The following is a 27,114-nucleotide window of genomic DNA, read 5'->3' on the forward strand; positions in this document are numbered from 1 at the left end:
GCTGTTGAATTTAGCTGTGGGTAGCAGAGAACACCTGCTTTCTCTGTGTTACCAGATTATTTATAGGAGCTTCACTAATGAATCCTCAGCTTGATGCCTTATTTCTATGTTAAATCTTCTTTGAAAGGAACATTTCCTATTCTGTGCCTCATATCGACACCGAAACAAAAGTCCAAAATGTAATACGTTGCTTACTACTCATGGACATATAAAATTGAATTTCTTTTCCATGAACAAGAAATTAGATTGTTGAAAAACCACAGATAAAAACTATTTGGAAGTCTATACTATGGATGGGAAAGGAAACCAAACAATATTTTTGGAGTCACTACTAAAACGTGGATGTGTTCACAAACATTTTCTTTTTATTAACTTTTATTTTATGTTCAGGGATACAGTGAAGGTTTGTTACATAGGTGAACTCGTGTCACGGGGTTTGTTGTACAGATTATTTCATCACCCAGGTATTAAGCCCAGTCCCCAACAGTTATCTTTTCTGATCCTCTTCCTTCCCCCATCCTCCACCCTCAAGAAGACCCCAGTGTCGGCTGTTTTCTTCATTGTATTCATAAGTGCTCACCATTTGACTCTCATTTATATGTGAAAACATGCAGTATTTTGTTTTCTGTTCCTGCATTAGTTTGCTAAGGATAATAGCCTCCAGCCCCATCCATGTTCATGCAAAAGACATGATCTCTTTCTTTTTTATGGCTGCATAGTATTCCATGGTGTATATGTACCAAATTTTCTTTATCCAATCTGTCATTGATGGGCATTTAGGATAATTTTATGTCTTCACTGTTGTGAATAGTGATACAATGAACATTGACATGCATATATCTTTATGGTAGAATGATTTCTATTCATCTGGGTATATGCCCAGTAATGAGATTGCTGGGTTGAATGGTAGTTCTGCTTTTAGCTTTGAGGAGTCTCCATACTGTGATTTACACATTCCCATCAACCGTGTGTAAGTGTTCCCTTTGCTCCACAACTTCACCAGCATCTGTTATTTTTTGACTTTGCCATTCAGATTGGTGTGAGATGGTATCTCATTGTGGTTTCGATTTGCATTTCTCTAATAATCAGCAATATTGAGCTTTTTTTCATGTTTGTGGGCTACACGTATGTCTTCTTTTGAGAAGGTCTGTTGATGTCCTTTGCCCACTTTTTAATGGAGTTGTTTGTTTTTCTCTTGTACATTTGTTTAAGTTCCTTATAGATGCTGGTATTAGACCTTTGTCAGATGCATAGTTTATAAATATTTTCTCCCATTCTGTAGGTTGTCTGTTTACTGTGTTGATAGTTTATTTTGCTGTGCAGAAGCTCTTTAGTTTAATGAGATCCCACTTGTCAATTTTTGCTTTGTTGCAATAGTTTTGGGTGTCTTTGTCATGAAATCTTTGCCTGTTCCTGTGTCTAGGATAATATTGCCTAAGTTGTCTTCCAGGGATTTTATAGTTTTGGGTTTTACATTTAAGTCCTTACTCAACCCATCTTGAGTTGAGTTTTGCATATGGTGTAAGGAAGGGTCCACCTTTAATCTTCTGCATATGGGTAGTCAATTATTCCAGTATTTATTGAATAAGGAGTCTTTACCCTATCACTTGTTTCTGTCAGCTTTTTTGAAGATCAGGTGGTCATAGGTTTGTGGCCTTATTTCTGGATTCCCTATTCTGTTTCCTTGGTCTAGGTACCTGTTTTCGTACTAGTACCATGCTGTTTTGGTTACTGTGGCCCTGTAGTATAGTTTGAACTTTGGTAACATAATGCCTCCAGCTTTGTGCTTTTTGTTTAGGATTGGCTATTTGGGCTCTTTTTGATCTTATATTAATTTTAAAATAGGATTTTCTACTTCTGTGAAGAATGTCATTGATATTTTGATAAGAATAGGCTTGAATCTGTAAATTGCTTTGTGCAGTATAGCCATATTAATGATATTCTTTCTTCCTATCCATGAGTATGGAATGTGTTTCTGTTTGTTTGTGTTGTCTGTGAATTCTTTGGGCAGCGTTTTCTAATTCTCATTGTAGAGATCTTTCACCTCCCTGGTTAGCTAGGAATTTAATTTTTTTTGCAGCAACTGTGAATGGGATTGCCTTTATGATTTGGCTCTTGGCATGGCTGTTGTTGGTGTATAGGAATGCTAGTTATTTCTGTACATTGATTTTGTATCCTGAAACTTTGCTGAAGTTATTAGTTGAAGGAGCTTTTGACCAAGACTATGGGGTTTTCTAGATATAGAATCATGTCATCTGCAAAAAGAGAGAGTTTGACTTCCTCTCTTCCTATTTGGATGCACTTTATTTCTTTCTCTTGCCTGATTGCTCTGGCTAGGATTTCCAATACTATGTTGATTAAGAGTGGTGAAAGAGGGCATCTTTGTCTTGTGCCAGGCTTCCAGCATTTGCCCTTTCAGTATAATGTTGGCTGTGGGTTTGTCATAGATGGCTCTTATTATTTGGAGGTATGTTCCTTCAATATCCAGTTTATTGAAGATTTTTAAAATGAAGCGGTGCTTAATTTAGTTCTGTTTATGTGATGAATCACAATTATTGATTTGCATATGTTGAACCAAACTTGCATCCCAGGGATGAAGCCTACTTGATTGTGGTGGATTAGCTTTTTGATGTGCTGCTCGATCTGGTTTGTAAGTGTTTTGTTGAGGATTTCTGCATCAATATTCATCAAGGATATTGACCTGGTTTTCATTTTTTGTTGTGTCTCTGCCAGGTTTGGGCCTCATAGAATGAATTGGGGAGGAGTCACTCCTCCTCAATTTTTGGGAATAGTTGTTGGAGAAATGGTTCCAGCCCTTCTTTGAACCTCTGGTGGAATTTGGCTATGAATCTATCTGGTCTTAGGCTTTTTTTTTTGTTGATAGGCTATTTATTATTTATTCAATTTTGGAGTTCATTATTGGTCTGTTCTGAGAATCAATTTCCTCATGATTCAGTCTTGGAAGGTATATGTGTCTAGGAATTTTTTTAGGTCTGTATCGAGGTGTTCGTTGTAGCTTCTGATGGTGATTTTTATTTCTGTGGGGTCAGTGGTAATATTCCCTTCACTATTTCGAATGATGTTTATTTGGATCTTCTCTCTTTTCTCCTTTATTACTCTAGCTAGCAGCCAATCTAGCTTACTAAGTTTTTCAAAAAACCAACTTCTGGATTCATTGATCTCTTGAATGTTTTTTCATGTCTTCATTTCTTTCAGTTCAGCTCTCATTTGGGTTACTTCTTGTCTTCTGCTAGCTTTAGGGTTGATTTGTTCTTTTCTCTAATTCTTTCTGTTGAGATGATAGGTTGTTAGTTTGAGATCTTTCTAACTTTTTGACGTTAGAAAGACATTTAGGGGAGAACACTAAATGCTGGGCATTTAGTGCTATGAATTTCCCTCTTAACACTGCCTTAGCTGTGTCCCAGAGATTCTAGTATGTTGTATCTTTGTTCTCATTAGTTCCAAAGAACTTTTTGATTTTTGCCTTAATTTCATTGTTTACCCAAAAGTCACCGAGGAGCATGTTGTTTAATTTTCATGTAATTGCATGGTTTTAAGTGATTCTCCTTGTCTTGACTTCTATTTTCATTGTGCTGTGGTCTGAGAGTGTGTTTGGTATGATTTCAGTTCTTTTCCATTTGCTGAGGATTGTTTTATGTCCAATTATGTGGTCAATTTTAGAGTATGTGCCATGTGGTGATAAAAATAATGTATATTCTGTTGTTTTGGGATGAAAAGTTCTATAGATGTCTAACATATCCATTTGGTCCAATGTTGAGTTCAGGTCTTGAATATCTTTGTTAATTTTCTGCCTTGAATTATCTCTCTAATACTGTCAGTAGAGTGTTGAAGTCTCCCACTATTATTGTTATAAAAATTTTCTAATTGAATTTTCAAGGCTTACAGGTGAGGAAAGTGGGGCTCACAGGTATGTCATGTACCCAAGGTATGTCATTCACTTTGTAGTGAATGTCATAGCAGGGGTTTAAACCTGTTTTTCTCCATGTAGATGCAACCAAGTATAGCATTATAGTCAACTTCCAGATATTGCATTGTTCACAGAACATACTCTGTTCTGGAGTAAGGGAAGACAAAGAATATAGAACTATAAACATTTTGTCATTATAATTCCATTTTCTCTAATCTAATCTGCATGTTTTTTTCTTTTAGTTTGGTTTCTTGTAGGAAGCCTGCTAATTCAAGTAAGAAGAGGTTAATAAAGTGGCTAAGGAAAATGTATATCCAGCAAAGGCTGCCAGGTCTTTCCAGAAATCCTAACCCTATATATAGGACTGACTTCATGGTCAACTGACCTGTGCAATCATATAGAGCCTTATGTTTAAAAGGGGCCTATGCTGTCCCTATACTGAACTTCTCAATAATATTTTAAGAAAACCTTCCATAATTTTATGTTGCACTGGGCCCCACAAATTATGTAGCTGGCTCTTTCTGTAAAGTGAAAGCAAGGTTTTGTAGATCACAGAACTTTTCTGTGGGAGACAAAATGTAGTTGAGTCTCAGGGCACATGGCTGTCTACATACAATAAGGATGGATGCCATAGACAGGAGATATGTCAGGGGAGAACTTTTTAGGTGTCATGCTTTCTCTCCTTACCTCCCTGGTCATTGGTCATCTTTGTACCTTTTTTGGATAGAAAATAGTACCCTCAGTCCAGTACCAGTAAGAGAGAAAAAACAGAATCCCATGGAAATCTAATTAGATGGATAGTTGATATTAGAGAGGCAGGCAACCTGATCTGTTTCTTCATGTGTCCATACCAACTCTCCACCATGTGAGCTGGGTATAATACCACCCAGAGAAATAGGTCATGGATAAAAGCAAGGTCCAGAATCCAGTCACTGGGAGGTCGCCCAAGGGGTATACTCTTTTGTTTGTGTAGTGGAGGAGGGGTGTTGGGGGACAAATGGGAATGGCTGAATACTAACTGTAGCAAAAGAAGTCATCTGCACTTAGGGGTACTCTCCCCAACTCACCCAGAAGGGGTAAGTTAGAGCACTGGCTTTCATATCCCCAACATATCAAAGTTACTGATATCCCAATGGAACATTAACTCACAGGGATAAACAACATCTGTTGACCACAGGCAACACTGAAATATAGAAGAAGTAGAATTAATGCACTGGACAGACCAAAAATTTAATATATTAAAAAGTATATCTTAAGATATGAGGAAATACATTAGATAGGTAAAACAGAAAACCATTTGTGAAGAAGAATCAATGTCAGCAATTGGGCATGAAAAATATAACAGCTGAAGTGAAGAACTTGGCAGAAGGGCTGAATGGCAGAAGGAGTACAGCAGAAAAAAGAATGAGTGCGCTATAAGATCGGAAATTAGGAAGGAATAAAGAAATAGGGGGAGGCAGTGACAAGTTAAGAAGGATATAAGTAGAACATCATGTATGTAATACAACTTTCCAAATTTACATTGCAACTAGAAATTAGCATACTGAAGAACACAAAGAACTGTATAAACTAGATGCAAAGAGTGTTATAGCAAAAAGCAATATGAGATCTACGTCTTCATACTATTTATGAAAATTAAAGCATGTAACTCTATATTTTAGAAATAGGACTATGTCTAAAGACAAAAGTTGAGCCCATTAGAGTAGGTGCCTGTGAGAATGAGAATGTGAGGGAGACAGAGAATAAAGGCGAAGACAATAAGGTAAACCAAAAGGGAAGTGTAACTCTACTCTGAGGGCTACAAAAACGATTTTAAAGATTATGGGTGGATAGATAGATAAAAGAAGGCTAAGTGATTATCTCAAGTCACCAGGGAATCACAAAGAAAAACTAAAAGGATGTTTCTTCTTCACAACATAAAAGACTTACTACACAGACATCAATCAAATCCTTTTCATATCAGGCACTGTCCTATGTGCTGGGAATACCAAGGTAAGATACTGTCTACTTTAAAAAAATACTGCTACTTCCCCCACCCAGACTTATTCCCTTCAACCAGCTCTGGAAAGGTGTTTTTTACACTCGTCTTGCTTTCAATATAACAAGCATAATTGATATTGAAATGTACATCCTATCTCATTTACAGGATTTGAAAATTAAAGAAAGTTTTGAGGTCATCTAGGCCTACCTCTCATTGCTTCAGGAATCTCTTCTATTTCCCAACCTGTGGAAGTCTACTTTTCTGTCATGACCATGAATTATTATTTCTTTCCTACAGAATGGCTGTGGATGTCTATTGCCTCTAGGACAACTCCCCTTAGCCTCTCTTCTCTGGCTTACACATTACGAAGACTTTAACTCTCATCATAGACAGCCTGGTTTGATTGCTGTTTGCCTTATTCTGCCATATTCTGGTTTGACCACCCCCTCCTAACCAAAAACTCATATTCTATCCATCTGTTCAAGCCCCATCATTCCAGAAAGCTGTCCTGGATCACCCCAGAATAGAGCACCACTCCCCTTTGTGCATATAGACTGATGGTGGTCTCTCTCAACCCATATGATTCGGAGACTCCTGAAGTCTTAATAACCAGTTATCTTGCCAGTGAATTCTCTAGTGTCTGAAATTCATGGCAAATATCTTTAGAACCTTTTTGTATCTACAAGTTATATTTGAGCATTTATTTTCATTTGAATGAATTACTCTAAATAATTAATCCACATTTTTGTAATTTGTAATTAAAGGTGGATTAAGATTGATGGCTCTCTAGCCCAACCCATAGTTCGGAAGGAAAATCTTACATTGGAAAGAATGCTTCACAGAAATAAATAAAAAAAAAGAAATCCCGATAAATAAACTAATCCTTTTTTTTTTTTTTAGAAAATAAATTTGCCAGGTATGATAGTTCATGCCTGTAATCTCAGCAATTTAGAGGGCTGAGGTGGGAGGATCACTTGAGGCCAGGAGTTCATGACCAGCCTGAGAAACATAGCAAGACCCCATCTCTACAAAAAAAAATACATAAATAAAACCAAAATGAGCCAGGTGTGGTGGTGTGCATCTGCCGTCCCAGGTGCTCGGGAGGCTGAGGTGGGAGGATCGCTTGAACCTAGGATGTCGAGGCTGTGGTGAGCTATGATTGCACCACTGTGCTCCAGCCTGAGTGACAGAGCGAGACCCTCATCTCAAGAAATAAAAATAAAAAGGAAAATAAATTTACTCTCAGGAATGCTGTAGAGAAATAGGTTTCTCTGCCTCACTTTTCAAAAACATTTTGGCTTGAAAACTACTTGAGTACATGGGGCAGTACTCAGCTTCTGCACAAGATGCAGAGTAGTTCAGGACCCTAAAGGAAGTGGATATACTTGTATGGAATCTCCCAGGCTCAAACAATCCCCCTACCTCAGCCTCCTGAGTAGCTGGGACCACAGGCATGCACCACCACACCTGGCTAAATATTTTGTAGAGATGGAGTCTCCCTATGTCATGCAGGCTTATCTAGAATATTATTTATTTCTAAACAGGAATGAACTATCAAGTCATGAAAAGATATAAAGGAAACTTAAATACATATTACTAAGTGAAAAACATCAATCTGAAAGCCTACCTACTGTACAATTCTAACTACATGACATTCTGGAAAAGGCAAAACTATGAAGAGAGTAAAAAGATCAGTGGTTGTCAGGAGTTGGGGGTGTGGAAAAGAATGAACAGGCAGAGCACAGAGGAGTTTTAGGGTAGCAAGAATAATCTGTATAATTCAATGATGTTCAATCATTCAATACATGTCATCATACATTTGTCCAAACCCATAGACTGTACAAAACCAAGAGTGAACCCTAATATAAGCTATGAACTTTGGGTAATAATGATGTGTCAATGTAGGTCCGTTAAATGCACCACTCTGGTGAGGATGTTGATAATGGGGGAGACTATGAATGTGTGGGGGCAGGGTGTATATGGGAAATCTCTACACCTTCCCCTTAATTTTGCTGTGAACTTAAAACTGCTCTAAAAATAGTCTTTTAAAAATTATTTTTTACATCCCTTATACCTGCAACTTAATAATATTGATGGAAATAACATCTATATGCTTTTTTGCTTATGCACATCAGAGGTGGAAATACAGCTATAAACTATGAGAAAAACTGTGGCTTACTAAGGTCAAACATTAACAAATATTCTACTCCAGACTGTCTTCAGGCTAGAGGAAACCATAACCCCACATTTATCGTGAGTATAACCCCAAGGGATGTATAAATTATGTGTACACTATATACTGCTTTTTTTTTTTGGTATTAAAGGAAGCAGCATCCTATGCAATTCTGGTGAACTCTTGTGCTTAGCATTTGGGGCTTTCAATAGAATTTTCACTGATAAAACTTGAGTTTGATACAAACAGAATCAATTGCCATATAATTCAATGAAAAAAATTAACCTCCTAAACAGATAAACCAAATGCTGAAAAATTTTAAGAACTTAAAAAATAATCAGTCATTATTAGTCAACAGTCTTCTGTAAGTACACCTTTTATCAATCAGTCAAATATTCAAACCAAACACTTGGAATGCCTAGAAGACACTGGAGTGTTCAAACAGAAGCAAGAAACTGAAACAAATGTGTCATGATCCCCATGAAAAGATTTAAGTCTAAATAAATGCAATCTACTGCCTCCGTCCTCATCTTGCCGACTCCTATCCTCCCAGGTATGTGAATATTTGACTTGTCTAGCCTGTATTCAGCTATTGTTTAGTAGTGTTGAGCCATTGTTTTCTAGAGCTTTATGACTTAGCTCTACCTACAACTATCAATCATCTAAAATAGTAATAATACAAAGTTATCTAAATCTTGAGAGTGATTATTCACTGTTCTCATTCCATCTACTATGATGGACTTCTGTTTTCTTGCAGATCAATACGGAGCCTCTGTAAAGAATTTTGGAAAGTATTTACAGACCCCCAGATGTATAAATGCATTGATTTTCAAATAACAAGACACAATGGAGAGAAGGTCAACCACAACACAGATGCTTTACTCATCTTGCTTTCAGCACTTCATGCTTGCATTTTAAGGCATTCTATATACCTACAAGTGGCTGCCGGGCTGGTAACCATTTCTTGTTGCAAAACTGAGAAATCTAAAGCAAGTTAAGGAGCAAAAGATATGTAAATGGGAACAGCAATCAAATTATATCTGGAAGTCATAAAAGTGATGACTCATAGTAATGATATCTCAGTGTAGAAAAAAATTTTAGAAAGCTAAAAAAGTATAACGTTTAAGAGCTTGGGCCTTTGTATTAGACAAAACCTAGAACTGAATTTCAAATCTGCCACTGACAAGATTATATTGGTCAAGCGACTTTGCATTTCCAAGCCTCTGTGTTTTATTTGTTTTGATGCATAAAATGGGGAAAATAATACCTCCCCCTTAGGGGTTTTATGATAATTTAGATAATGGATTTCATATACATAGTATAGTGCCTGGCATATAATAACTATTCAGAACAATATAGTTATTGTTGTAGAAGCTGTTAATTTGTCCATCATTATTCTGGAAGCCCTGTCAATGCACAGTGATATTGCTAATGTTATTGGGATGTTTTTTTACATGAATAGTAGATTAATCAAAGAGACTTCTCAGTTCTCCTCTAAATTACCCACAGAAGCATATTCAAGAAAAGTTAATGCATTTTTCAATTATTTTTAAAGTGTCTAATATATCTCTTACCTTTGCTTTTATTATCAGTTCCTCGTGCTTACGAATTAGATCCTCATTGTCTGAAAGTGATGAACCTAGACTTTGTTCCTGTAAATCTCTTATTGTTTTCTGAAACCAACAAGTAACCTAGGTAAAAAGCAACAAAGAAAGATCAAAATTCAAATAATCAGAATAAGTGAATAAAAATTCAGAAATAGTCCCTCAACCTTTCAAAACTTAAGCTACTTTAATTTCTCTTTATATAAACTATGTCATGTATTAAAATAATATGAACAAGTTTAGAATTTTTTCTTCATTTAACCTCTACATGCATAAAAGAAAAAAAAAATCCCAGAAAACTATGAAAATGACTAATCAGTTCAGTAGATTATATGGCATGAATAAAATCAAAATCTCCTAACAAAGAATCAAAATGCATTCCCAAGCAGTCCAAAAATCATGAATTCGTTTAAAATATATCTTCTTTCCTGGAAATGAATATGAATCTAAGTATAGTTATATAAACCCATATGAAAATATTAAACAGTATAGGTAGAATTATATTTTCTGCCATAAAATAGACTATGCAGAAATATTTAGTTTGCCACAAGTGCTGGAAATCTATATCCAGAAAATAGAGAGGTTATTAAAATCCATTGACATTATAAGTGGTAAGGGCATGACTCACATTTACATTGACTTATCATACATGCCATATACAGTGCTGAAACCACAAATAGCAAAGGACTTGAAATAATCTGTACCTTTTTAAATGATGCCAACACTTGTCATGGGGGCCCTGGATACAGATTCCTTATCCCAATTAAAGGAGACTTAGATTTTTTACTTTCGAATCCTGTATAGCATTATCCTTATGATCATATCATAATGACTGATTCTTAAGAGACTACTACCAGCTAGATAGTTTGCTAGTTGCTTTTTGGGCATCATCTCTATTTCTCTCAACAACTTTATAACAGTCATGATATCATCATTTTAGAGATGTGGTAACTGAGTTTTGAAGAGGTTAAGCAGCTTATCCACAGTCACATAGTAAGTAGCAGAGTTTGTCCTCCATCCAGTCTGCAGGATTTCAAAGTCCATGCTCTTTCCATTGTGCCCTGCTGCCACGCTTGAGTCATTTCAAATCTTATAGCCCTGCCATCAGGGGAAATGACTTCAAATCTGAAAAATGAATGCTGGCAGCCCATTCAAAACAATGGGCATATAAATCCCAAGCCTGATACTATGTCTTTCCCCAGCCTAGGTTGTCTTGCCTGTTGCAGTCTCAGGATTTCTCTGAAATCCTGTAACATGGAGAAATGTGTGAAACATGTGGCCAAGGAGAACTCTAGATTAGTTTGGAAGTTCCACACAATAAATGCACATGACACACACATACACACACACACACATCAGAGTTAATGGCTCACCTAGAATAGGACACACCATTTATAGGGCTGATATCACAAAGCTGACTATGACAAAGAAGGTCTACACCAACTCTTAGTATTTCTCAGCATGGACTAGGCAGTTAAAATACAGGATGGAAGCATTTCTCCAGCTTTCTGCTAATTGGAAATGTCTTTGTTAACCACCATTTTAGTCCATCATTAGTGCAAAGAAAAGAATACTGGTGACCTTGTAGCAGTTTTCATGTGACATACATCTCACTGTCTTCTGAATATATGGTAATCTATGCACAATACACACATTATCTAGTTAGTCCCCAAGATACACAAGTATTGTGCTTATGTATTTACAATTATTTGAAGAGAGTCTGTTTTTCTGGTATCCAGTTAGAGCTAGATGATATGTACAATGTGCCTATGAAAACACACACAGAGTATTTTATCAACAGCTGTAAAATTTATTATTTTATTGTGTAAAACAAAATAATTTTCTCCCAAAAATGCAGTAAACCCCTATAAAAACACAACTAGAGCAATGATTTAAGGGTTTCCTCAAAGTGGATCATGATATAACTAACTTCCAGAGATCGTTTATTTTATTAAATGAAAGTGAGTTTTATTTATTCTTAGCTAAAGTGGGAGGGACTTGACATCTCAACAATGCTTTAATAGGGACAGTTAATATAGAATCAGAGTGGGTGAAAAATGGGTACAAACAGGTGTTCTCTAATCTCTAAAAACAGGTGAGAAGCCTGAACCCTCAGATAATCTTATTAAACTTTGTGAGTCAAAGACTTGTCATCTAACACATGCCAGCAGTGATGAAAGCTGGGAAAGAGTGAGTTGTTTTGATTTTTAAACAGTATCTACTGACCTCATCTTCTGGATTTGGCACATACTATTTCAACTCCCAAAGGATACTATTCCTGTGAGACAATACTATTCTCTTTAAGAGAATGTAAAGAACTACGATAATGTTCAGCGTGTCTTATTCACGTTCCTGCCTGTTAAATCATGCTGACTCTCTAGATCTACAAATTGTTACTACCAGATGCACCCTGGAAAGAAACATAAAAACAAGTTGGCATAACACTCGGAAGTAAGTCAATCATCATGAGGGTGTTACATCTCATTATGAGGTATTCACACACAGGAGCAGACTCTTAGATCAGATTTACCATGTATGCTGTGGGATGCACACAAAATAGGCTCTCAGAGTCCTTCTGATCACAAGATAGGACACCCTAAATAACCAGGAGCATGTCAATCATAATATTCTGCCACCCAGTAAATCAGTCATTGTGCCTGGCGAGTAGCTACTTCAGACAGCTGCATAGATATTCTAAGTGCACTTTTTATAAGGTTTTAAATTATGTCAGCTGCTGTCCAGAAGCCTGAGTGATAAGTACAGTAAATGATGCACCAGGACATTTATGTAGAACATGGTCCCTGCAAAACTATGAAAACATGAGCCATAAGCTGAGGAGATGTGCAATGGAAGGAAAACAAAAAGTATTCGAAGTATGCACTGGAAATTGGTTCTGAGCAATGATGGATTAAAGGGGTAAATTAGAATATTTTTCCTTTCTTCCCAGTTTCTATCTTTCAGTTCCATCTGAGCAATGTGTTCGTGGTCATCCCATTAATTTGATAGGGCATTCTAGGTATTTGATGCCCAGAGAAGATAGAACTCAGCAGAGGAGTGAGGCAGATCTTTGTAGTGGTGTGTGTGTAGTAATAGGGTGGCATCTATCACAGAATGACAAGAGATGGAGAAAAAGGAAAGTCAGCAAAGATGCAGAGAGGAAGCAATCAGGAATGCTCAGTGAAAATAAAGAGCTTCCTTCAAAGTTAAAGTGGGGTGGCAGGAAAACCTGCACTGTCCAATACAGTAGCCACTAATCAACATAGCTATCTAGTACTTGGAAAGTGACTAGTCCTAATTGAGACATGCTCCATGTATAAAGCACACAGCAGATTTCACAGACTTAGTATAAAGTATAATGAAAATATCTCATTAACAGTATCAGTATGAGTATGAGTATGGTGGTTCACGCCTGTAAACCGAGCAGTTTGGGAAGCTGAGGCAGGTGGATCGCTTGAGCGCAAGAGTTTGAGACCAGCCTGGGCAACATAGCAAAACCCAGTCTCTACTAAAAAAATACAAAAAATTAGCTTTGGGTGGTGGCACACACCTGTAGTCACAGCTACTCAGAGAGGCTAAGGGAGGAAGATCACCTGAACCTGCAAAGTTGAGGCTGCAGTGAGCCAAGATCATGCCACTGCACTCCAGCCTGGGCAATAGGAGTGAGACTCTGTCTCAACAAAAAAAATGTTACTATTGATTACCTATTGAAATAACATTTTGTATATGTTGGGTTAATTTAAAAATATTATTGGTTTTCACCCTTTTTATGTGGCTTTTTGCTTTTTAATTTCTTTTTACTTTTAAAATGTGGCTACTAGAAAATTCAAAATCACATCAGTAGGTTGCATTCTATTATTATTGGATGGTTCTCCAATTAAAATATATTTGGACTATATTTGTTAAATGTAGACTTAAAGACTGGGCTTTAATTAGAGGTATTTAAAAAGTGGAGTCAGGAGAAGAGCGGTGTGAGATATCAGTTGGTAGCATTTATGAACATCTAAGTGCGGATGTTGGCTGCTACAGTTTTGATGTTTGTTCCCTCTAAACCCCATGTTGAAATTTGATTCCCAGTGTTGGAGATGGGATCTAATGGAAGGTATTTGGATCATAGGAGTAGACCCCTCGTGAATAGATTAATGCCCTTCCTTTGTGGGGGCTGTGGGAGAGTTCTCCCTTTACCCAGCAGACCTGGTTGTTAAAAAGAGCCCGGTGCCTCCACGTGTTCTCTTGCTTCCTCTCTTGCCATGTGATCTCTGCATATGGAAACTCCCCTTCACCTTCTGCCATGGGTGGAAGCAGCCTGAACTTTCAACAGATGCCCAATCTTTCAGCCAGCAGAATCACGGGCCAAATAACCCTTTCATCTTCATAAATTACCCAGTTTCAGGTATTCCTTTGTAGCAATGCAAAATGGACTAAGACATTGGCTACATTCATTGGCTGAGTAAAGGATGATAGCTTTCGGGAAAGCAGAGGTAACAAGGGGGCTCCTCCCCACGTTTTTTTCTTTGATTAGGTGAGACATGCATTTCTTTGCTTGTCTTGTTCATCACTGAAGACACATGAGGAAAGTTGATACAGGGATGTACCAAAAATAGTGGGAAGGTTGGAAAAGAGGGAAGCTTGGGCTAAGTACCTATTGAAGGAATTTAGCCTTGAGCAAAGAAGGACTCCGTTTTTTAAATATTTTTAATTTTTGTCTTGTTGGAAGTCCCACTTTGGACCCCTGCTGGTAGATAAGAATGAAGAAAGTAAATGAAGTGAACCAGCCTTCCTTCCAAGAGAAGCATTAGGTACTAATTTAGCTAGGCTACAACATAACTTCAACTAATCTTTGCACCCCTCCTGTGATAAAGATATTTGTCTTTTCAATAGATGAGGTAACAGTTCAATAGACAGTTCAATAACTTGCCTAATTTCAAACAACCAATAGGAGGAAATTCTTGTAGGTAGGGACAGAAATGCCAGTGTCAAAATTCATACTATGCAATATGTTTCCTGCTTATTATATACATCTGCAGAAATAAAGGATTCTGGAGAAGAGAAGTGGCCTATATATATCTCTTTAGGCTATATTTATGAACATTCTTAAAATAAAAACCAAAATGCAAAGCTATGGTTATAGAACCCAATTTTAACACCGAATTAGGTCCTGTATACAATCAGGGGCTCAGTGAAAATAGTTCATTAGAGAGGAGAATGAATGTGTGGGTCAGGCCTGTCAGAAGGAGTCCCTGAGAGCAAGATGCCAGCTGTGGGCAGTGGTGACAGCAAGAGCAGGCTGAGAATTTCACTTCCCAAATGACATGTGCCAAAGACAGGACTGAAAGATGGGGCATGCAAGCAATAGAAAATGCTCTCTGATGGTCAAGGATAAACAATGGAGGCATCAAGAAGGTCAACTTCTGCTGCAGCCCAAAGCAATGCATCAGAATGTCATAAACCACTGCAGCTTATTTTTCTGCAATTTGTTCTACAATCTGAAATCAGATCTTTTTTATCTTTATTATGCTGGAGGAGGTGAACTAGCAATAAGCAATTCAAACCACCTTAACAGAAATGCTTAAGGGGAGATGAAAATCTCATCAAATTACTTTCATTTTCTTTTCCACGTGCAGAACTTGCTGAATAACCAGGTTCTATTAAGGACAAAAAAACTGATAAAGGAAAAAAGCATCAGTTATTTATCTTCTTTAACTGAAGACTTTTTGACAGTCTCTCTTGCAATTACCAAAAATACACACATACAGAGAAATGCTTTCAACTGTAGTTGATGGTCACAGGTGACAGTTCTAATGCCTGCTTTGATTTTGAAGGCATGTTTCCATAGGGCTTTGGGGTTTTTTTTTCTTTTTTTTACAGTAGGGGAACCAGTTGTATTTTGTATTAGACAATACAGTCAAATGAGCTCTGGACTTAACTAGCAATAACCAGATTTGAAATATCTGTTTGGTCCACTAGGTGATTCTAATGCACATTAGAAGAGATGCTAAAGCTGTGTTGCTGATGTTTGCACCTGCAGACTTGGGAGGAGGGCAGAAAAAAACAATTACTGCCAAAAACGTGGATTGGGTTTCCATTTTTAGATGTATTCTGGGACTGATCTAGTTATTGGCCTGTTACTATTTGGACTTAGAGATTCCAGGAGGACAATGCTCACAATTTTCTTCTGTAGAATTTGGGAGCCCTTTGTGAATTACTGAAATCAACTGGAAGGTATCTGTATCTCCTCAACAAATTCCAGTATCAAATCCCGGTATTCTCTATTGAGGGGCAGTAGGAAAGCTAAAATATGTTATTTTAAGGCAAAACTTGTTACTTTATGAACAGCTTTACATACAATCCTTTTTCCTGTCTAGAATAATTTTATGTATGTAACTATTCTGACTTGTGTTAGCATATAATTTCTCTTCTCACATCTATATTTCATTTAAAAAAAAGGCAGTAAGGACTTCGCTTCTTAACATTGCCCACAACAATTATTTGTGTTTAGGTAGGCTCTTTACTTCCAACTACTTAATGGATGGAAAGTTATTTCGTCCAATGGACAAAACCAGTACAGTAGAAGTCTCTGGACTTACATTTTATTTCTAACATTACCTCTGACTCATTGAAAATAACTTCCCCAGCAGTGGAAAGAAATTGTTTTTCAGGAGAAGAAACAGCCCCATCCAGTGTCTTGGCAATGTGTATCCCTGCCAAAGATATCGAAGGCATGGTTTTCCCAATATAACTTAAAGTTCCACCCTAAGTGATCTTCAGCCAATTATATTCACTGTGTGTGTGAGATAAAGGGAGTGAGAGACAGACCGACAGACAGTACAGAGCTACTTATGAGTGGGACCAAAGTTTGACATTTTCATTTCACCTTCCCATTTCCTAGGTCAGGCAGCTTAATGGATTTCCTATCAAAATTTTGGCCTGAACCTCTGGTTGTTGGGAAAAACAATGAATCAGAAACTGTCATACAGACAGAATAAATAATTGGTAAATTTTAAAAGATGTCTTCATCTTTTTAAAGCATGCCATTTATTGTTTGCTTAAGAGTCTCCCTACAATATTCATTAATTCATCCTTTTGGGTTATCTTTGGGATTGGATCATGAGAATGAGGGAAGAGGGGAAAATGATTTCTACTCCCTGGCTAGTTTGGGATGGTGGCAGGAGAAAAGAGAAGCCAATGATCACCAGGGACAAACACCAGGGGTAGGGAAGGAAAAGAGCTTAGAGAGGTAAAAGAAGACCCACAGGCAGCCCCAGGGCTTAGCAGGTAGGCAGCAACAGCTAATTCTGTCATACAATGGGCATGAGGATTAGAAGCAACCACAGAGCCTTCCCTAGGGAGCACACACACACATCACTTCTGAGAGTGAATGTGGTCACAGTGTGTGTCCCCATCCCCCTTACCAACCGACTTGGGGGCTTCAATAACCAAAATGTTGGTAAGCCATCAGTTCAACTGAACAGTATACAGGAATGACCTAATTTAATGAAAACGTAATCAACTATAATAAGTATAAGTGACCTAAAGAAATAGCTAAAGGGCGGAGAAACTTAAGAAGTGGAAAATTGGTTTTAAACTCTATCTTCCAGCTAAAGCTGACCTTTTGAGTAAACTAGACTGGATACAAAGCCATGAAATGGTATTTATGCCCTGTTCATATCAGAACATTTTAGAAAGTTAAGACTATCTAGTGGTTTATGGAATTGGTGTGGGATGTGGCCAGTGTGTCTGATTTTGTAGGCTAATGATTATCCAGTAAAGCTCAGAAAGTGACCACCAAAGTATGTAGTGATATGGTGAACATTTGAAAAGTATTAAGCACCTACAATATGCGAAGCTGTGCTCAAAGCATTTTAAAATGCATATTTTTTATTTTTACAATAAATCTATAGGTAGATACTGTTATTATCCCCATTTTATAGAAAAAGGCACAGAGGCTAAGTAACTGGCCCAAAACCACATACCTAGTAAATGTAAAAGCTAGGATTGGTATCCATGCCATCTGCACCAGAGTCCCTCTGTTTCAACCTTTGAACTGCAGTGCCATTGGAAGCAATAGTCATTTGCATACATTCCAGTTAGAAAAGGTTTTTTTTTTCTGTCAAAATTACGTGATCCTTCTACAAATACTATCAGATCCTTTGCATTTACTGTTGGCATGCCCTAGAGAGAATTCTAGAGACAGACTGTATACCAAAATGAAATTCTGTGATAAATTTTCATCTGTGGACAGTGGGACAGTCATTTATACCTGTTACTGACCCAACGGTTTGATACCAGTGTCACCAAAATAATGCAACCCTTATTTTGGCCTTATGCCAGCCAATGTATGAAAGCTGCCTTCAGAGGACTTTTTTTTCCTTTTTTTTTTTTTTCTGAGGCAGCAGCTCACATTTATTGAGAGAGGCAAATGCATGTATTTTTAATGCAATCACTAGAGATTTAGGAAATACTAAGTTAAACAACAAGACCAGATTTGCAAACATGAAAATAAAAGGTAATGCTCAAGATTGACCAATGTGGTGGGAACTAGTACTCAACTCCAACTAGCTGGAGTCAAATTTAAACAACTTTTGTGGGGGTAATTTGACAAAATGGATCATGGGACTTAAAACTTGTTCACATTCTATCAACCCCCAATTTCCACTTTTGGGAATAACACTGTTTATCCAGGAATACCACCTCTTGGAATATGAAAGATACACTCAAGAATGCAACTGAAGAGGCTCATTATGCATCGCCACAATCATGGGACCAGGACTGACATTTTGTTGATGTGAATGTTTCAAAATATTTTCACTCACACCTTCTCATTTATTTTTCACAAAATCTCTTGGTGATAGGTTTAGTATCTCCATTTCAAAATTTCCAAAGCAATAGATAAGAAGCTCAGGTAAGTCAAGGAACTTCCAGAGAAGGACTTTCAAAATTATGCATTTAAGCTGTTCAATCATTCAAGTTCTAAATCCTAGTTAGAAGGCGGCATCCTATACAAGAGAATACACTCACATGTGCCTGTATGGGTGCACAGTTTTACAGATGTCCACCAGACACAAGATTGGTGCCCAGAGGCTATGCTCATATATGTCATCTTTAATATCGTTTGAATTGCCCATTGACAAGGAATATACTGCATGATTATGATACACATTTTACTCAAATTATAAAACCACAAAACCTTCTGATGTGAATTCTATTATCCTTCCTGCCCCTAAAGATGTATAACCCATATGTGATCTGGGTAGTAAAAAGAGATTGTCTGCCCTCATGTCTTAATTCTCCTAGACGTCCTTGACACTGTCTTGTACACACAGACCATGAATAGCTTAGTTTTAATATATTTGTTTGTCTCACTTATGCCTGATTGGAGCAATTGAGAAAAATTACATTCATAAATCTTCTTGCCAAGATAATTAATTATGCACGAAGTACTTCAAGCTGCTTCTGATTTTCATTAATGAGGCAGATTATCTGCAAAATAAGATGCTGCTGGAGCTGAAAAGAAAGGTCAGCTGCTTATCTTTAAATGTAAAACAAGAGTGCATTTTTACATCTGAAAAACAATGATGAAAGAACATGCTATAATTATCTGTATGAGGCGATCACATCCCAATTAAGATAGGAAAGTATGTGGTTTTCATTTACTGTTTTCCTGCAATTGATGTGAATCCTAAGTCCCCATCATGCTGGTCACTTAATTTCTTTTCCAAAGGAGAATTAGCTGAACTATTATAGTTCAAAAGCATTAGGCCACAGCACTCAGAAACAGAGAAGCACTAAATGTATCTTTTAAATGGCCCTTATGAGAGAAGACACATCACATATTCAGACATCCACATTATTATTCATCAATAATCTTTGCTCTTTTACTTAATTTCCCTTTTTCTTAATTGGTTAAAATGATTGACAAAGTTGATATTTCATTAATGTAAAGATTGATAGCTCCTGTGTTCACTTAAAATAAGACAGAACAACAAAAAAAACCCTTTGCCCTCCAATAAAATGTGGTTCCATATGTTCTAGAATTATCAGGTAGATCATTCAAGAACATGATAACTATAAAACCCAAATTGCGAACTGAGTGACACTCAGCTCAGTGTCCCTGCTGCAATTCTTCACCATTGTACCATCAACAACACTTTAGAACATTCAGGCTGGGCACAGTGGCTCATGCCTGTAATCCCAGCACTTTGGGAGGCCAAGACCAGCAGGTCACTTGAGCCCAGGAGTTCAAGACCATCCTGGGCAACATGGTGAAACCCCGTCTCTACTAAAATGCAAAACATATAGCCAGCGTGCTGGCGGGTGTCTGCAGTCCCAGTTACTCGGGAGGCTGAGGCACGAAAATTGCTTGAACCCTGGAGGTGGAGGTTGTAGTGAGTCGAGATTGTGCCACTGCTCTCCAGCCTGGGTGACAGAATGAGACTCTGTCTCAAAAAGAAAAATAATAACAATAATAAACAGAAGTTCAGAAAAACTGAAAAACTCAGGTGAGATAATTTGTGTTTATACATACCTGGACTTTAAAGTGATTCCTTGTTCATATAATTATCAACAGAGTAAGCATTAATTATTGTTTATAATATTAAGAAATCAAAGCAAATCTATCTCCTTATTAAAAAATACTGTTTAAATTGTTTTATATTCAAATAGCAGAATACTACACACTTATTAAAATTAATTGCTCTACTTAAACACAGAATATGTTTCTGATTTTTTTCAATTTAACAAAAAAACAGGTTGTAATACAGTATATATAGGCTAATTCAATGAATTTTCATTTGTTTGTTTAGTTTTTTATAATAAATGTGTGTGTGCCTGTGACTATGCTCACACTTGGATAAAAGTCTAGAAGGTGGCAGTATGCCAAATTTCTAGTAGCAATCTGCATGGAGGGTGATCGCTACATTTTAACAAAGAAGCATTTTTAAATCATAAGCAGAAAAAAAGATACTACTTTTTGTTTTAAACTATCAATTCAGTGCCCATTGAACAAGGGTAGCTGTTAACATTATTAAAGCGACTTTTATCACATCCTGTGAACTCAAATAATAAAACTGGTCTTCAATCTGAGACCAGTCGTCATCTGAGCATGACATTGTGGGGCGAGGAGTGGGGAGAGTATGTAACATGTCGGGCCTTCACCATCTTTTTCAGACATGATGGTAACAACTGCTAACACTAAGATAGTAGTTGGTATTATTATTCATATTTTTACAGAAAACTGAGCCTCAGGGAAGTTAAATAATTGCTGTTACTCAGCCAGTAAGTGGTGAAGCTAGGATTTGAACCCAGCCAACAGTCTGGCCCCAGGATCTGTACTCTTACCAACATAAAGAGACAACACTTAGCTTTATTAACTAACTACTCCAACTGCTGTCACTGCTGTTAACAAGAGAAAATGTCACATAGGTGTTTTAAGATTCAGAGTCCAAATTTTATTTTTATTTTATTTTTTGAGACAGAGGGTCTTACTCTGTCACCCAGGCTGAAATGTAATGGTGCAATCTTGGCTCACTGCAGCTTTGGCCTCTTGGGCTCAAGCCACCCATCCATCTCAGCCTCCCAAGTATCTGGGACTACAGGAGCATGGCACCATGCCTGGCTCATTTGTGTGTGTGTGTGTGTGTGTTTTGTAGATACAGGGTTTTGCCATGTTACCCAGGCTGGTCTTGAACTCCCGGGCTCAAGCAATCTGCCTGCTTACTCTGTTGATAATTATATGAACAAGGAATCACTTTAAAGTCCAGGTATGTATAAGCACAAATTATCTCACCTGAGTTGTTCAGTTTTCCTAAACTTCTGTTTATTATTATCATTATTATTATTTTTCTTTTTGAGACAGAGATTGCTCAAGCAATCTCACCTCCCACAGTGCTGGTATTATAAGCATTCACCACCACACCCAGCCTAAGAGCCTAAATTTTATATTTAAGGAAATGACTATCTTGTTTATTGACTGGTTATATTTACTATAATGTTGATTATTCTTATTATAATTAATTTTTGTTCAAGTGCTGTTAGGAATGGAGTCTAAATGAGAGCCTCATTCCCTTAACCACGAATATGCATTCTTAAATCCTAACTATACTTGTAACAGCCTCCAATAACTAAACAGTATTAAGAGACCTAGACATGTATGACAACAGTAATGCTACATCCAGGGGAAAGAATCTGGGCTGAATGAGAAAGCTTTCATAAGTTGTAAGGTTTAACCACAGAGAGGGAGGGCAAAGAAACTAATATTTATTAAGTACCTCTTAAAATGCTACGCATTGTGCTACATGTTTTGCACATTATTTCATTTAATCCTTATAACAACTCTGTGATTTAAGTATTATTCCTAATTTAAAGATGAGGCCCATTAAAACAGCAATGAGATACCACAACACAGCTATTAAAGTGGTCCAAATCTAGAACACTGACAGTGCCAAATGCTGACAAGGATGTAGAGCAACAGGAACGCTCATTCATTGCTGGTGGGAATCCAAAATGGTACAGCCGCTTTGAAAAATAGTTTAGCAGTTTCTTACAAAACTAAACACACTCTCGCCATATGATCCAGCAATCGAGTTCCTTGGTATTTATCTATATAAATTGAAAACTTATGTTCACATAAAAAGCTGCACATGGATGTCCACAACAGCTTTATTCATAATTGCCAAAATTTGGAAGTAACTAAGATGCCAGTAGATTAATGGATGAACAAACTGTGGTAAATGCAGACAATGGGATATTTATTGATTTATTTATGTTATTTGAGACAGAGTCTTGCTCTGTGTCACCTGGACTGGAGTGTAGTGGCATAATCATGGCTCACGGCAGTCTCAACCTACCAGACTCAAGGGATCCTCCGACTTCAGCCTCCTGAGTAGCTGGGATCACAGGTACACACCATCACACCTGTCTACTTTAAAAAATTTTTTGTAGGGACAGGGTCTCCCTAGTTTGCCCAGGGTTGTCTAGAATATTATTTAGCGCTAAGCATAAATGAGCTATCAAGCCATGAAAAGACATGGAGGAAACTTGAATGCATATTACTAAATGAAAAACGCCAATCTGAAAAGTCCTGTATGATTCTAACTATATGACATTATGGACAAGGCAAAACTATGGGAACAGTAAAGATTAGTGTTTACCAGAGGTTAGAGGGAAGGGAGCAATGAACAAGCAGAGCACAGAGGATTATTAGGGCAGTGAAAATGGTTTCCATGATGCTATGATGGTGGATGCATGTCATTACACATTTGTTCAAACCCATATGTAGATGGAATTGGACATTTGGAATGTACATCATCAAGAGTGAACCTTCCTGTAAACTGTGGACTTTGGGTGATAGTGATGTGTCACTGTAGGCCCATTGATTGTAAACAAGCTATTCTGAGGGGAGATGCTGATAAAGAGAGAAACTGCACGTGTGGGGGCAGGGAACATATAGGAAATCTCTGGACCTTTCTCTTAATTTTGCTGTGAACCTAAAAGAGCTCTAAAAAATAAACTTTACTTTTTAAAAAGCACCCCTCCCAAAAGCATTCACCTCTAAAACAAAATGAGACCCCATAAGTTAGAGAACTTACCAAGTCAGAAATCTTCTACTATATCTTACTTAACTTATTAGCAAATAGATATTTGCTTTCCAGGTTTAGAAAGGGATTTAGATTTCCTTTAAGAATGTGGCCAAGTTAGAATGTTCATTTTGAATCTTCTAAATTTTCAGGTGATTTTTTTCTTTTCTTTTTACTACAGAGGATTCAAGTGGATGATTACTGCCATAGTCATGGGGCAGAAAGGCAAAATTACTGTTTTAAAAATAAATAAATAAAATTACTGTAGCTATTTTCTTATTATTGGGAAATTGTTCTGTTTGGGAAGCCTCTTTGAGGAGGTTTTTTTTTTTTTTTTTGGAGAGAGACGGTCTCTGTGTTAATCCAGATAAGAGATGTTGAGGTTTAAAATACAAATACTTCTCTGTATGATAAAGCAAGAGGAGTTTTTAATGTATTTTTGGAAGCACTAGAGGCAGGGGCTTGGGGTTGTAAACACAAGAATGAAGAGATAAAAGGAAGGTTCCTTTAAGGGGATAGTAGCTCTGGGAACACGGTGGCTGGTCAGGATTAGGGCAGAGAGAGACAGAGAGGAGCAAGGGAGCTAAAATACACCCACTCATGCTCGGAAGGACAAAGAACTTTGGAAACAGTTGTCTTACAATTTTAAGTTTCTTGTCCTGAGGATTAATTTCCTTCTTGTTATGCCAGAGTCATCAGGAAAAGACCTTTGCATTGGACGATAATGCTTTGGGAAATGAGCATGTGAAAGCGCATGTCAGAGTGTATAATGGCTAGAGCAGAGTCTGCAGGTCAAGCACAGCAGAAGCAGAACAGGAGGAGCGGGCAGCAGTCAGTGTAAAATGATAAAAGCAAGGTAGCTTAGAAAGTGTATGGTGACTTAGAGGGGAATGGCAACCAAATGCAAGCAGGAGAATACATGACTGACATCTGCATTTGGGTCTCTGCTCTATGCCACTTCCTCGGAGAGGCTTCTTTGATTCCTTTGATGAAAAGTTGACCAACACATGTCAAAATTCATTACATTATTCAATTTCATCATCAAGTTTATCATTGTACTCATCATTTGTTTATTATAAGTCCTCATCACATTAGAACAATGGTTCTTAACTGGGGGTAATTTTGTCCCCCAGGGGACATTTGGCAACGTCTAGAGACAGTTCTGGCTTTTCACAACTGGGAATGTTGTACTGGTATCTTGTTGGTAGAGGCCAGCAATGCTGCTCAGTATCCTAGAGTGTGCTGGACAGGACAGCCTTCCACAACCAGGAATTACCTAGCACCAAATGTCAATAGTGTGAAGGTTGAGAAACATTGAATTAGAAGAAAATTTCCTAGAGGAAAAACGCACCGTCTTGTGGTCTAGTATATCCCCAGCACTTATGATAGGAACTGGTACATAGTAGGTGCTCAATAAGTATTAATTGAAAGGCTGATCATCATTTAAGCTCTCATTTTTCCAGCTTGAAATAACAATCAGTTTCTTCTGGACTCACATGCGCTTCCAAATATATGAATGTCTCTTCAATTTGGATGGAGCAATAATATTAAACATATGGAAAAACCTCTTTCCTGTGTATCTAGGCCAGGAGACCTCCCTCCACATAATTTCTCCCTAAAAATTCCTTCCACTTAATCTGTACAGATTTAAACATGAAATTAAGACAATCAGAAGTGTTGTGATAAACTTTTCACTTATTTGAGTTGGGGGTTTGCAAAGAGAGTTCTGCCCACTCTTCGCATCAAATAATTGTAGCAGAAGAAATCCATGTCAAGCACATTGACAACCCATCAGAAATGTGCTTGCAGCCTGCGTAATGAGCTCTAATGAGCCTGCAAACTCATCAACCCCCAAAGCCCTCTGACCACAGATCCTGCAGCTATGGGCCAAGGTCATATTTCTTGATTGGCATCAGACTACTCTTCTAAGAACATTATCTCTATTTTGGGCTGACAGACTCTTTTACTGATGTAAGCAGCAATCTAGCACAATTTGGCAGCATCATGCCTCTTCAACTTTTAAGAAAATTGCAATTAACATTTCAAAATGTTAAAGAAACATGTCTAAAAGTAGTGACCTGGAAGGAAGGAAGAATCCAACAATAGAATACATTCATTCTCAAAACTACCCACAGGTGTTCTCTCATTTATAAAATCAACAGTATAATGAAAAAATGCATACATTTGATTTTATATTACTTACAGGGGAAAATAACATGGTAGTTTGGATGAAAGCTTTTTGGACCAAAGACCAAAGGATTTGACCATGAAGACTGACGAACTGCCCCAGGGAATGGTTAATCCATATAACAACTAATCAGCTGAGACTGGGACATCATCCAATGCCCCTTTGGGTTACCTGGTTTTCTCGTTGGTCCCACTGACATATCTGCAGAACCTGACTCAATTCTTGCCACTGTTGCTTCAAGTACTTGTCTAACTGTCTTCTCCTGTCTTGTAGAAGTTCAAGAAGGCTGTCAATCTTCAGACAGCTGCTATGAGCTCCTTGAATCAACTCAGTATTCACATTAGGTCCTTCACACTTGAATTTTTCTATGAAGTCAGTGAGTTGTTGACTTTTGTTTAAAAGGGCTAAAGACCGTTCCAAGAGTTCTAGAAGAAAATTAGAAAGAAGAAAGAATAGTGATATTAGCAAGCTTTTATACAGCAATATTTGGACTCTTCACAATGTAAAATATACGTAATTTTTATGTTAATAAAAAACAAGTTGTGCTGCAAGGAATTAGAATATGTGGACAGAAACTGCCTATAGTACTCCAAAGAAAAAACTGGTCAAACACCTTAGCCTAGCAATTGTGATAGTGCTAACTGCCAACTGATGGGCTGCTTTGTTCAGCAATTGTGTGATTCAGGACAGGGAGTAGAATGAGCTTGGGATTTTGACATTGCTGCAGTTTTCAGCGGTATGATGCTGGGTAAGTGTTCTACATTCTAAGGTGATTGGACTAAAGCTGAGGTTTAAAAGCTAGTGCCTGGGATGACCAAACAAAAACTCAATAAAATGTGGTGGCCAGGTGCCCAAATGTCAGGGACTACAGCAAAGTGGAAAATGCTTGCTAAAAGGGTCAGCTGTCACTCAGTTCTGACGAACTGCTGACATGAAGAATATGGGTTCAGTGTTGATGGAGCTTCCAATTATTAAAAGAGTTTCAAATGCAAATTTTATATGAAAGTTCTGACTTCTAAATCTTTCATAATTCATATTTTTTAATTAAAAAATCACAGGATAATGAAGCATAGATATCTCCCAAATGGGCTACCAGTATGTGATCTCTGGAGTAAATAGCATTGTAAGTTTGGGTAACATCTTGTAGAATTGGGATGTTAAGCCTAGAAATTGAAAAACTACTAAGGGAGAAAGTGTAGAAGAAGAAAGAGTTGAGAATAGCACATTGAGAGGCATCTACACTTGGGGATCAACTGAAGGAGCAGTTGGGGAACCGTCCACTCTCCATCAGGCAGAAATGAAGGAGTTGTCCATGACATCCCTCTCCTTCATCCCGTCATCATCACGACCTGTTGATATTACATGGTATCTCTGGCATCTGTCTACTTCTCTCTGTCCTCACCATGGAACGCATCATTTGTTGCCTGGATGCACAGTCTTCTCTTAATTGTATCCTCTCTCCAATCCGTCTATCAATGTTCCAGACTGTAGCCACAGCGATCTTTTCTAAACATAGCATCTCTTTTTCTTTCTTTCTTTTTCTTTCTTTCTTTCTTTCTTTCCTTCCTTCCTTCCTCCCTTCTTTTCCTTTCCTTTTCTTTCTTTCTTTCTTTCTTTCTTTCTTTCTTTCTTTCTTTCTTTCTTTCTTTCTTTCTTTCTTTCTTTCTTT

General features: G+C 37.5%; 1 protein-coding gene across 1 annotated transcript in view; it reads right to left on the reverse strand.

Annotated features, from left to right (window-relative positions):
- Nucleotides 1-27,114, reverse strand: part of CCDC141 (coiled-coil domain containing 141) — a 222,953-nt gene that overhangs the window by 104,984 nt on the left and 90,855 nt on the right. Inside the window, exons 5-6 of the mRNA XM_011944052.1 lie at nt 25,617-25,870; nt 9,657-9,773 (exon numbers count right to left, since the gene is read on the reverse strand). Of these exons, the coding sequence (XP_011799442.1) occupies nt 9,657-9,773; nt 25,617-25,870 (371 nt within the window). The remainder of the gene's footprint in view (nt 1-9,656; nt 9,774-25,616; nt 25,871-27,114) is intronic.

Source organism: Colobus angolensis, unplaced genomic scaffold (genome assembly GCF_000951035.1).
Source record: "Colobus angolensis palliatus isolate OR3802 unplaced genomic scaffold, Cang.pa_1.0 Scaffold224, whole genome shotgun sequence".
Taxonomy (NCBI): Eukaryota; Metazoa; Chordata; class Mammalia; order Primates; family Cercopithecidae; genus Colobus; species Colobus angolensis.